The sequence below is a fragment of the Neurospora hispaniola genome, assembly GCF_033458365.1.
Source record: "Neurospora hispaniola strain FGSC 10403 chromosome Unknown B0T23scaffold_2, whole genome shotgun sequence".
Classification (NCBI taxonomy): Eukaryota; Fungi; Ascomycota; class Sordariomycetes; order Sordariales; family Sordariaceae; genus Neurospora; species Neurospora hispaniola.
In genome coordinates this window covers 4,401,648-4,413,878 of record NW_026944407.1, presented here as the reverse complement: position 1 = coordinate 4,413,878, position 12,231 = coordinate 4,401,648, and the positions used below count along the sequence as shown (strand labels likewise).

General features: G+C 53.1%; 4 protein-coding genes across 4 annotated transcripts; 2 read left to right on the top strand and 2 right to left on the bottom strand.

Moving 5' to 3' along the window:
• Positions 1-321: 321 nt before the first annotated feature.
• B0T23DRAFT_94784 (uncharacterized protein) lies at positions 322-2,024 on the bottom strand. The gene has a single exon (XM_062842030.1). The coding sequence runs from the start codon at positions 1,688-1,690 to the stop codon at positions 626-628; it is 1,065 nt and encodes a 354-aa protein (XP_062696097.1). The 5' UTR covers positions 1,691-2,024; the 3' UTR covers positions 322-625.
• Positions 2,025-3,645: 1,621 nt separating this feature from the next.
• B0T23DRAFT_94765 (mitochondrial import inner membrane translocase subunit tim-50) lies at positions 3,646-5,584 on the top strand. The gene is made up of 2 exons (XM_062842028.1): positions 3,646-4,753; positions 4,818-5,584. The coding sequence occupies exons 1-2, from the start codon at positions 3,746-3,748 to the stop codon at positions 5,439-5,441; spliced, it is 1,632 nt and encodes a 543-aa protein (XP_062696096.1). The 5' UTR covers positions 3,646-3,745; the 3' UTR covers positions 5,442-5,584.
• Positions 5,585-6,365: 781 nt separating this feature from the next.
• Positions 6,366-8,368, top strand: B0T23DRAFT_94773 (uncharacterized protein). The gene is made up of 2 exons (XM_062842029.1): positions 6,366-7,142; positions 7,228-8,368. Exons 1-2 carry the CDS (start codon positions 6,756-6,758, stop codon positions 8,284-8,286), a joined length of 1,446 nt encoding a protein of 481 aa, XP_062696095.1. The 5' UTR covers positions 6,366-6,755; the 3' UTR covers positions 8,287-8,368.
• Positions 8,369-9,273: 905 nt separating this feature from the next.
• Positions 9,274-11,302, bottom strand: B0T23DRAFT_402912 (uncharacterized protein; the record flags this gene model as incomplete). Its single annotated transcript, XM_062838726.1, has 2 exons — positions 9,274-11,088; positions 11,150-11,302. The coding sequence occupies 2 exons, from the start codon at positions 11,300-11,302 to the stop codon at positions 9,274-9,276; spliced, it is 1,968 nt and encodes a 655-aa protein (XP_062696094.1).
• Between the last annotated feature and the right edge of the window lie 929 nt (positions 11,303-12,231).

The window sequence follows — 12,231 nt, the reverse complement described above, 5'->3', positions numbered from 1 at the left end:
ATGGGAAACTCGGCGACGGCGGGCTGACAAGTGGGACTGTGGAGATCAATGACACCGTTGGGGTCCGTTTCCGTCCGGCCGTCAATGGACGCCAAGCCCGCAAAACCCGGGGAAGTCTCAGGGGGTTTGGACCCGGACCGTTCGGCATGTGACGGTGCTTTCTCGATGGTTTTCTCTCAGGCTTGCTCTCACATGAAAATCATATTCTGATCTTGGGTTTAACTCGCAATAATCAGCTTGACACACAAGTGACGTGCGGTTGAGATCCGATCATGATGCAGATATCTTTGGCTGAGACTCCAGTCTGTTCGTCTACAGAACGCTTTGCTTGTTACAAGGTATATGGGAACATCAGATGACTTCACGAGATAGGACTCGATTCATCGGTCAAAGTCTTCAGAAATGCGAGTCAAGTAGCTCTCGGCTCGTAATAGGGACTAAACACACTTAAACGTACCCCGATAGACTGAGTAGCGACGTCATAATGCGCTCTTCATATTGTACAACTTCCAGATAAAAGCAGTTCGCAATGCATTCCCAAACTAACCCAAGAACGCCTGTCCCAACACAATATGCTCCCAGACCACCATCGTACCCTTCAGTGTTGACCCGCTGCGTGAACACGTCAAGCAACAATGACAACGTCCATACCGACGCCATTAAGCAGTGCAGTAGCCACCATGTCATTCGTGGGAACCACGATATCCTCTTCATTATCCAAATCAGACCAGCCTCTCTCGGGCCCCCACAGAATCCGCTTCCCATGCGACAGCGCTGTATTAATCAGCCCGCGCATCATGGCGCCCTTCTTCCGGACGCTGCTCCACGCGTCAAAGGTGACGTGTTCGACAAAGGGCATTTCGGTGAGCACGTCCGTCAGCAGACCACGGGAGAAGCCCTCGTAAAAGTCGTCGGCGCGACGGAAGCCATTAAAAATGCCGTCACTGGGGTCGCACTCGACAAAAACGGTCAGCTTGCGCACGCTGGTGCATTCGTGCAATCCCAGGGCCGGGTTGACAACCCAGCCGCGCGGTGGCTTGTTCCAACCGGGGCCGAGGCGCATCTCGAGACTGGTGATCCAGGAGCGCTGGCGGGCGCTCATGCGGGCAAGCAGAGGCTTCTTGGTCTTGAAGTGCTTGCCTGGGTGGGTGGGGAAGATGCGGAAGGTGTGTGTGCTGTAGAAGAGGTAGCCGGCCTCGAGACTGATGGTCCGACAGGTGCGCAAGAAGCCCAGCTTCTTGTGGATGCGCCTGTAATTGTCTGGGTCTAGGTCGAGGACGTAGTGGGTGTCGTCGAAGAAATATTCGTAGATCTTGACTCGTAGTTCGGCCGGCAGCTCTAGGAAGGGAAACGGCTTTTGTTTCCTTCTGGCTAGTCGGGAGAGAGGCTTTGGGGGGGCAGAAGCTTCACCCGTCGCTTCGGCAGAGCCAGCCAAGGTTAATGCGCCCATGGCTTTGGTGACATCCTCGCCGACTTGTCCTTCAATTCCCCCTTCAACCTCTCCGTCAACGTCCCCCTCGGCCTCGGAGGCATAAGTCGACGGATAGGCAGAACTCAGCGGAGTATTGAGATTAGAGGGGATCGGGGTCGGAGGGGCATGAAGCGAGTTGTCCACAACGGTCGCGACGGTGCGGGACGTCCTCGTGGTGATTCTACGCCCCACTAGTTGTTGGGTGGCTTTGCGAGGCATTGTGGTGTAGATCGTCGTCTAACGACAGGGCGAGCGAAGAAAAGGTTGAGAGATACGGTAAGCAGAAGTAGTGATGATTATGATATCGCGATCCTGGCAAAACACAAATAAGCAGTCTGTAGGGCTGACTGGCGCCACTGTACTTTCGGGACGCGAAGTGGCAAATGTTGAATGTCAAGGGCTTGGGTAGGGTGAGAGATGGATGTAAGTGGATGTTGTAGGAATCTGGAAGGATAAAATATCGGTTCTGAGATGGTTCAGTTTCTTCTGACTCTTGGCTTTAAGCTCGATGCGTCGATGATAGTAGTAGGTCTAGGCTGTGTGTGTGTGTGGTTGAGTACGCAGAACTCTGAGAGGGTGGTCCCATCGTGAGTACTGAATGCGCAACGACTGGACCACCCTCTAGAATGCATTCGCGGAAGCCATGGTGGGCGGCGATAGTTGGAAGTTGGAATGGTAAGTGGCAGGGAGTTGTAGAGCGCGGACTGGACTTTTTTTTTTTTTTTTTTTTTTTTTTGGATGATTGATAATGACGGTTCGGGTGGCGGAGAAGGAGTGGACTTTGCGTTTGTGCTTGGATCACCGCAGCCGTTCGAGCGTTGGATGAATGATGATATGTTCCAGAAGAAACAGAGAAGACGGGAGTGGGAAGGAGAGAAGATGGGTTGGAAGCAGAAGAGGGCAAGTGTTAAGGATTCGTCAATTGTATCGATTCGGTTCCGTCTCGGCCCGCTAGAATGATGCAGAAACGAAACGAGCAAGAAGTGGTCACCTACCGAGAAGTGCAGGTGAGGGGAAGGCAATTAATTGAGTGGACGATGTTGAATGGTTGGATGTCCATCACAGCAAAACACGGCATCGCTGTATCGCTGTGCAGACGATTTGCTTTGACCGACGCATTACATAAGCTGTACGCGGATACTAACAGGGTTAGGGTGAACATGAGAAATCATCACAAATGATCGCCAAGAAGAGGTATTGTACTGTAACAGAAAAACATCCACTTAGCATATGGTTTCACCTGGGACTTTTGAGGTGATCAAGTCGTCAGTCAGGTCACCCAAGCTTCCCATCGTTTGGATAGCAACTGTGTGGTTGGGAGAAGAGCGAAGTGGTCTGAATGGCTCAGAAGAGCTTATCGAAGACCAGTCATACCTTTGAATGCCCGGTACTTGATTATTTCGCAACTCCCCTTCATTATAATAATACTTGCTCATTTCCCCGCAAGAGTTACTGCTCATTTTCAAGCATCTGTAGGCGCAATGCCACTCAGTGGAAGAGTACATAGTGTCACTGTCGCCTAACGTTTTCAGTATCTGCAGTCCTATGAACGACACCTGTCAGATCATGCTTGAATCATCCGAAAGACATAGGATCTCGGACACCTGTCGTAATAGATAGTCTCCTGGAGACGAGATCAAGACTTTTATCTTTTAAGCCATTGGAGTTGAGATGGTGAATTGGAGATTACAGACGTGATTTTCATCCATCCATGCAACAACCAAAAGCTAAAAGATGACGACATGTCCCCCACTGTCTTTGACGCTTAACTCCGTATGTGGGGCCATTGGGGCCGGGAACAAGAACTCTCAGAGGGAACTCAAAGGTCTGTGCACGGCGGCCTTGGAAGATCCAGCAACCGACCCCTCCTTCATGTCTGATTGGACCAAAAGAAGCGCGCCAAGGCTGAAGTTCAACCAGCAGCGTTGTGACGGAAGGTTCAGGACTCAAGTTTTTTTTTTTGGGCGGGCAGCCGGCCAGGCGGGAAGCTTGAGTGTGTGGAATTGGAAAGTTTGGTTTGGATCCATATCATATCGCTATCAGGCCCAGCGGATACTGACTGACTGCAACTGACTCCGACGCCCTGAATTTCCGTTATCCTATTGTTATCGTCACTTGTTTCCACCACCTACCATAGAGGCAGCAACCAGCTCCTCCCCCCCTCCTGCAACTACCCGGGCATCCATCCACCTTCGGTTTCCATCACTAGGGGACACTCGACACCACACAGCTCCAAACAGCTGCTGCTCTTTGTGTGTCCAACCCATATCAGTCATGATGCTGTCCAGAGCTGCCGTGCGCTCCATCGCGGGCGCGCGTGTTGCAGCTCACGCGGCGTCGCCTCTTCTGTCGCAGCGCACCCTGCCCGCCGTCTGGACCCGTTCCATGGCCAAGGACAACAAGCCTCCCAAGTTCACCAAGCCCGAGAGCACTCCCGCGCAAAAGGCTACTCCCAAGGCCCCCGAGCCCGCCGAATCCGAGAAAGCTGAGCAGAAGCAGCAGCAGCAACAACAACAACAACAACAACAAACCCCAGCCGAATCCGAACCCGAACCCGAAATCGACCTGTCCAAGCTCCCCGATCTAAGAGGTGGTATTCCCACCACCCTAGAGTATGAAATGGCTCAGAAGGAGGCCGGCAAGAAGCCGGTCGCCGGTGAGGAGGCAGAGACACAGGCCGAGGGCGCCGAGGGCCCTGAGGCCGCTACGTCAGGCAGCGGTGGCGGTGGCCGCAAGAAGGGCCAGCTCCCCGATTCTGCCTACGTTTCTTCTACCGAGAAGCGCCGCCAAAAGATGGCCAACTGGGCCTTCATTGCCGCTGGTCTCGCCTTGGTGGGTGGAACGATCTACTTGGGCAGGGAATGGGATGAGGAGGAGCTTGAGAAGCACCATGATATACCGAATGGCTGGGGTCTTGGCCTGTGGTGGAAGAGGGCCAAGGCCAGGATGACTGGAACCGTCAGCTACTACCAGGAACCTGCCTTCGAGAAGCTGCTACCCGACCCGGATCCGTCCTTCGAGCGCCCGTACACCCTCTGTATCAGTCTGGAAGATATGCTGGTGCATAGCGAGTGGACGCGCGACCACGGCTGGCGTCTCGCCAAGCGTCCCGGTGTCGACTACTTCTTGCGCTACCTCAGCCAGTACTACGAGATTGTTCTCTTCACCAGCGTTCCCTTTGCCAACGCTGAGCCTATTGTCCGCAAGATGGACCCGTACCGCTTCATCATGTGGCCCCTCTTCAGGGAGGCGACCAAGTACAAGGATGGCGAGATCGTCAAGGTAGGACCACCCAGAGCTGTCAAGATTGCACCGTCACAGTAGCTAACCAACCATTGTCGCACAGGACCTTTCTTATCTCAACAGAGACTTGTCCAAGGTCATCATCATTGATACTGACCCCAAGCACGTGCGCGCCCAGCCCGAGAACGCCATTGTCCTCCCCAAGTGGAAGGGTGATCCCAAGGATACCGAGCTCGTGTCCCTCGTTCCCTTCCTTGAGTTCATCCACACCATGAACTTCCCTGATGTCCGCAAGGTCCTCAAGTCCTTCGAGGGCCAGCACATCCCCACCGAGTTTGCCCGTAGAGAGGCCATTGCCCGCGCTGAGCACAACAAGCTCGTTGCCGCCAAGGCCAAGAAGGCTGGCTTGGGCTCGCTTGGCGCCCGCTTCGGTATCAAGCCTAGCAAGCTGAACCCCATGGCCATGGAAGGCGAGGAGGATCCTTCTGAGGCTTTTGCTAAGGGCAAGATGATCCAGGATATTGCCCGTGAGCGTGGCATGCGCAACTACCTGGCCATGGAGGAGGAGATCAAGAAGAACGGCGAGATGTGGCTCAAGATGGAGCAGGAGGCCCAGGAGAAGGCCCAGAAAGAGATGATGAAGAACATGCAGAGTTCCGTCTTTGGCTGGTTCGGCGGTGCTCCCAGCGGCGAGCAGCAGTCCGGCGAGTCGGAGAAGAAGGCCTAATCGACCAAACGAATCCGCCCCCTCAGTCATCCGCGACGATATGTATCAACACCTTGTGACCATTTTCTTGTACTTTTACCATGTCTTTGCTATTTGTTTTTTCCATTTTCCATTCTCTGTCTATGATTGGCGTCACTACAGGGATCTACCGGACTTCTCTACTCCGGTCATGGTATTCTTCCTTCACATGCGGAGCATTGGAATAGGCGTGGGTCACTTAGGAAAGAGAAGGTTTCATACATTTACATAATCTGTCTGAGGGTGTGGTTCTAGAGGTGCTGTAGAATGTCTCTCAACGAAAAAAGTTATGACAATTCCAACACTTTTCAATATCACTTCAGGCAAACATCCCTTCTCAGCAAGAAGTCTTGTCTGTTCGCCTCCCTGCATTCCATTTGTGATTCCAAGAGCACGTTACTGTGTGACCGCAAGTCGAGGGAACATCCTAATCGAAGAACACCCACTAGCTCACTTGGCTTCTCTCGATATCACAGCCGCCTCGCGTTAAGCGAGGTATTTGTCCTCGTATTGTGAGCGAGCACAGTCCCACCAGTCGAACCCGGTGCTTTATCAAAGAAAGTCATTGGCATTGAGCTTGGGTTGGCGCAACTCAACACCTTATTGCATTGGATATTTCCTCGTCCAGTGTTGCGAGGACTGTGACATGTCAGCCTTGACATATTCCGGATCAGGGGTAGGATAGCCGATACTGATTCGATGAGATGTTACGCCTTTGAGCGAACCCCTCTTGACCACGCCGTCGGGTCAGAACTGTGAGGAGCACAGTCGAGATACTGGATCTTTGTGACCAGGGTCACTCATCAATGTCTGGAGACCTTTTCTTTCCACCAGGTATGTTGGCAAGTCCCTCTGGTCACTGCTCCCAGATCTCACAAGCCATGAAAATCCAGTAGGCAGATAACCGTTGCACTGCTTGAGGTCATAGATCTGGAGTTCTACCTAACTTGGAGGTTACTCTTGATAGCTGCTACTGCTGTGCTTCGGTTCGAAGTTTCTTCACTGGTCGGAAAAACCGCAACGACTCGCCACTTTGCACCCTTTCAATAAGCAATCACTACAGTTTGTGCTTCTTCTAGAAGCGGACATGATAACTTCGATCATCTTGGTGTGCTCATGGTGTTTTGTCCACCGAAAATGAGCGAGCAAGAAAGCATTTAAACGACAATGGACTCCTCTCAGCAGTGTCGAAAGAATTCCAACCTCCAACTTGACATCCTCACCACTCCTCAATCCTTTCAACACAACTTTCTGACACTTTCAACCAAGTCCACTGGCTAGTCCGCCGCCAACAACATGCATATCCACTCCCTTCTTGCCCTGACCCTGGCAGTCACCACCTCGGCCTTGCCCTCCCTTCCAGGATGTCTCGTGACCGATGAGAACTACTCTCGCGCCTGCCGTGAGGTCGGCCCCGCGCAGAGCAAGCTGGAAATTGTCGACGGCCAGAAGCAGCAGAACCGCGGCGGTCTCCAGGGCCAGATCGAATATGTCGACCAGCAAATCGGCAAGGAGATCGAGTGCCCCGGTTGCGGCAAGAACATCGTCGGTGACCTTGCCCAGTCCAGATCCATCGATCATAACAACAAGGTTACTGGCCAGGGTGAGCAGCAGCTTGATATGATCCATGGACAGACCCATGAAGAGTGGATGGGTGTGGGCCAGCAGCAGCAGGACAGCATGGTGAGTCTTCAGAGAATCCATTATCTCTATCACGCTCAAATCTCGGCAATACACACTAACGATCAACTCTTTTACCACAATACAGCCCCATGGCCAGAAGTCCAACTTCAAGACTGGCCAGAATCAGAAGCGCAACCATCACCTCGGCCAGCACTTTGACGACCAGTCCAACACCCACGGCTCCGTCATGAACACCGGCAAGACTCAGCAAGATGAGCTTCTTACCAAGGGCCAAGCCATGACCCAAGAGCTCTACAATACCATGGGCCAGACCAACGGCCGCATCCAGGAGCGTGACATCACCCACAACTGGGCCAACCAACTCAACCAGGGCCAGAACCAAGAGCAGCAGGAGCAATTCAACAAGGGTACCCAGCAGACGGAGGGTCTCTACACCACCAGCAACACCCACGGTGTCATCCAGGAGTTCAACAAGGGCGGCCAAAACCAGCAGCTCTACAACGGTCAGCAGGTGGGTACTACTAACCAGCTGTACAAGACCGGCCAGAACGGTATCCTCATGACCACCAACCCCAACCATGAGCAAGAGCAGTTCAACAAGAACCAAGGCCAGGGTCAGCAGCTGTATAATGGTCAACAGACTCACCAGCAGCAGCAGCAGTGGAACAACGGCGGCGGCCCCAACGACATCCTCATGACTACAACCCACCAGTTCTACCAGGGCCAACCCATCAACACTCAGCAGCTCCAAAACAAGGGCCAGGGAGTCCAACAGCACTTCCCGCGCCAACCCATCAACACTCAGCAGCTGAACAAGATCGGCGGTGAACAGACCCAGCAACTCAATAACGGCAACTGGAACCACCAAACCACCCAAGAGCTCTTCAAGAGCACCACCAACGGCATCATCCAAGTCCGTCACGAGACTGCTGGCGAGCATTTCGATGGTCAGGAGGAACAGCAGCAGTTGGCCGCCGGTAACAGCCAAAGCAAGCAGCAGCAAGAGGAAATCGACCTTGGCGGCGGCCAGCACAAGAACCAACAACAAGAAGCTGTAGTAGTCTTGTCTCCCAAGCAAATGATGGACTTTGTTGCTGCTCAATCCAAGCATCAACAGCAGTGGGTTAGGGAGCAGGTGGTTACTGTGGATGGCAAGCAGCAGGAGGTTTGGACTTGTGTTTAGTCACTGACTGACTTTAGTCAGTTAGTTAGTCTTCCCAGCTGAGAAGGATGGGGAAGATGGCTGGATGGATGGATGGATGGATGGATGGATGGATGGATGGATGGGAAAGAATGGATTCAAATGAGTTGGATGATGAGATGAGATGATAACGATGTTCAAGTTTCATGACGCTGATGCTGATGCTGATGCTGCCTGTGACAGGTGGTAAACAGCTACTTTTCGAGAAAGGGTATAGTGCATTGATGTCTCAATGGGTTCAACGCCTTTCACTCGTTTGGTTGTTGAAGGGGTTTTTCTATTCGAGGGCGATGTTTTATCTGTTTTGTTGTTTTCTAGTGCTTTTGAGAGGATAGCAATGGAGTCGCTCGTTGAATTATTGTTGTTCTTCGGATAAAAGTAAAGCAAAGTGAAGTGACTGTCATGCGGAAAACGAAACCGAGATGCTGGCGAAATCTTGCCAGACTCTTCACTTGCCCTTTACATACTCGGTTTTGACGCCATGGTCATTGGACGTCTCAATCCGAAGAAAGTCTGTCGTGTTATTGCCCATTGATGGAAGGAAGAAGGAATGTTCGAACCACCTTAGCAGAACCGATTCACCTACGGATACACATACACCCAGCAATCACCAAGTTTTGAAAGCCGAGCATCAAAGTGCCGTTGTCTCATTCATCCCCTTCATCAAAAAGTATCCCTTGCGTAACTTATTGAACTCCAGTTTCCATTCCATGCCGGTTGGTCGGTTGATCATTGACAACATTACTGGTATATACATAAACATAGTGATACCCACAAAGTTGATGCTTTAGAGTTTCCAAATTTCCTCCAGTTCTCTCATCCCCTCCTTTCTCCTTTCATCCAAAAAAAAAACGCTGTCCTCCGGTATGTATACGAATCGAGTCGCGGGTATAAGTCACGTCACGCCAATCATCAGAATACCATCACCACTCCATTTCCATATTTTGTTTTCTCTTCGAAAACCTCGTCTCATGGATCCGCACCTTCCGCCGTCATCCCAGCCGAAGTTCCTTTTATCCCTTCTCCTACTGCGGGACTGTGACTCTCCTTATCTCTTGCAGCTGTCGTGCTCCTGGTGCTCTCCGAGCGATCGATATTTGCAGTAACAGCACCGCTTCCATTCCCCTTCTCTTTCTCCACCTGTTCATTTACTTTGATGGTCCTCTCGGGCTTTTTCCCCTTTGTCGTTACTGAGGTTTCCTCGCCCGAGTCACTCTCCGTCGATGTTCGGACACTCTCCGATACTGACGTACGAGCTGCGCTACTCTCTCCTTGGAATGTTATGTTGATGTTCGGAGGGTTAGACGCCGATTCCTCTGTGCTGGCCGCGTTATTATTGCTCCCCTCTCCTATCCTTATCTCCTCTTCCGGCTCGACGACAATGAGTGGCACTGAGTCGAGACGCAGACTTGGCAATCTGGTCGGTAGGTTCACGGTTCCGACACCTCCTCCCCCTGAGATGCTCCTCTGGTGAGCAAGGGTTCTGCCTCCATCCGTGCGCGTAGAGAGCGATGTCTCTTCGGCTGATGGTGCTGGTGATGGACCGGGGTATTCCGGAGGGGGTTCGTTGTACGGAAGCGGCGTCATGGTGGTGGGGCTGTTCCTACCGGATACAGCAGCAGAGGCAACCGGGGAGCGGAAGGGAGTTAAGTCGTCCAAGCGAACGTCTTCGTAACCTGGCGGAGGCGGCATGTTGACGGCGCCCAGGTCAGCATCATCGGCATCGATCATCTCAGGGCTGGATCCAGCGCGCGGGGTATTGGCAGCCGAGTTTGCCCTGGACCTGGATATCGATCGTCCGCGTTCTTGGCTGTTGCGCGTAACGAGGCTGAACGTGCTGCTACCGCCCGCTCCAGTCAAGGGTGTAGCCACAGTCGACGAATCGAGGAACTGATCACCCAATCTGGAGGTGTCGATACTGAGTGAGCTCGAACCCCTCCGGTGGTGGGTGGCGGAAGTACTAGGCCTTACACCCTGCTGCGACGCCGCCATGCTCGCCGCATCGCTCAGCAACCCGACCCTTTCGCTTTCCGTGCTGTTAGCCCGGATGCGAGTGCCATCCGCCCTAGCGACACCCAAGTCCGCATACTGTACACTGCTCGTCGCGCGCGATCGCAACTCCCTGATGCGATTGTGTTCCTCACGAAGCACCTCCAGTTCCTCGGTATTCCGGGCCGTCTGAACCCGCGCCTGCTCTCTAATCTGGCGCAAAGCTGCAGAGTTATGGGCTTGCCGAGCCTCTTGGCGCAGTCGTCGCCGCTCCTCCCGCTCTTGGTTCGCGCGCCGCCTTGCCACGCGAATCTGGTACAGTGCCTCCATTTCCTCGTCACGTAGATGCTCCTCATCCTCCGCAGTCGGCATCTCCACCACCACGTCGATACCGTCGCGCTCGCCTTCTCTACCTAGTACTCGCTCGTTCTCGCCTGGGGCTGGCCGGTAGGGCGGGAGTGTCATGATGCTGCGGATCGACTGGTTACGGTTTACCTCAGCTGTCGTTCCTCCTGTCGCTCCTGTTCTGCCGGCTGCGGCGGCAAGTCGAGCGTTCACCGCAGTGAGTGTCTCCTCCATGGCGTCCTGATTTGCTCGGTTGTGACTGTTGTACTCTTCGTCGATGCCGGCCTGAGCGTAGGCATGCTTGACAGGCGGGACCTTCCATTTGGTCCACAATCGCTTTAAGAAGGGCGTGGGTATGTATTTTGGGTTGGGATGCCTGGCGCGGACGGCGCGTAAGGTGAGAGTGATGGATAACATCAGGGCGATTACGGCAACGACAATGGCGACAATCTGCAATGGGAAGCAATTGTTAAGAGAGGAACACCATTTGATCTGGAATAGAGAGGCCTACAATGCTAGTTTGGGTGGGCTTTTGGGAAGAGGGAGCATTTGGGTCCGGGGCTATGTCGATGCGTGGCCATAACCTGACTGACATCGAAACGGCATTGGGCTCCAGTGACGGATGAGAAGCCCGGATCGGTATCCGTGATTGTGTTACAGGCATCTTGGCTGATGGTGGATATGTGTACTGGTATATATATTTAACAGTTCGAAGAAGCGGCCTCGTCGACGATCAATGGGTTGAAATTATCCTCTGACTAGAAGGCCGATGTCTCTGCATTGCTCTTGGTCGTCGTCTGTCGATGGAACGCAAAGTCGTGAACCGGGAAGAGGCAACTCGGCAATCGTCACACAGCCCTCCGCAAGTTGACAACGCCAATGAGAGTGTTGAGGCGCGGTTGGGGGCGTTACCGGTCTCCAAAGGGTCGCAATACGCGGTGATATACGCGGTGATCGGCCTTGTACAGCCGTTCGACGGGAGTAATAATCTCTTAATGTCGGCGGCCGGTGCAGATATGCAGAGGTAGTGTAGAGTGTGGTATGTGTATGTAAAGGTTGAGGCAGTATTGATTGACACGGTCTGCTATTCGCACTCACCAAGCGAAACAAGCGTAGACACAATACCCATGGAGATATACGACTAAGCAGATGGGCGATGGAAACAGAAAAATCCGCCTTGGCGGCTGAACAAATCGACCAAGATGAAGTTGAAAGGGTTCAATTAGTTGGAAGAGAGAACAAAGAGGAAATCGCTATCATGCTTCGCATTTTCCACCTAATCTTTCGGTAAGGCGGGCGGGCGGGCAAGCGTGCGACCTGGGAGGGCTGGGAAGTGGAAGCAAAAGAGAGACAGGGAAGGCCTGAGTTTGGGCCATTCAGAAGCCAAACAAATTGGCAGGGGCTGTCAACGGTCCATCCAGCAGGCCCCCACTGGGCAGTGCCGCCTCGTGTTGCCCCAGCGGTGTTGCGCAGTTGTTTACCATACCCCTTGGGAATCCGGTAGGGCGGTACTGCAAGAGCAACAAGAGGGTGCAGGGCAACAACCGTGAACTACATCTCTGGGTACCGGGAAAAAGACTGTTTTTAGAAAGA

Excerpts from the sequence above, each read along its gene's own strand:
- B0T23DRAFT_94784 (XM_062842030.1), bottom strand. The coding sequence starts at position 1,690 with ATGCCTCGCAAAGCCACCCAACAACTAGTGGGGCGTAGAATCACCACG.
- B0T23DRAFT_94765 (XM_062842028.1), top strand. The coding sequence starts at position 3,746 with ATGATGCTGTCCAGAGCTGCCGTGCGCTCCATCGCGGGCGCGCGTGTT. Across the intron at positions 4,754-4,817 it reads AGGATGGCGAGATCGTCAAG|GACCTTTCTTATCTCAACAG; the intron begins GTAGGACCACCC and ends ATTGTCGCACAG.
- B0T23DRAFT_94773 (XM_062842029.1), top strand. The coding sequence starts at position 6,756 with ATGCATATCCACTCCCTTCTTGCCCTGACCCTGGCAGTCACCACCTCG. Across the intron at positions 7,143-7,227 it reads AGCAGCAGCAGGACAGCATG|CCCCATGGCCAGAAGTCCAA; the intron begins GTGAGTCTTCAG and ends ACCACAATACAG.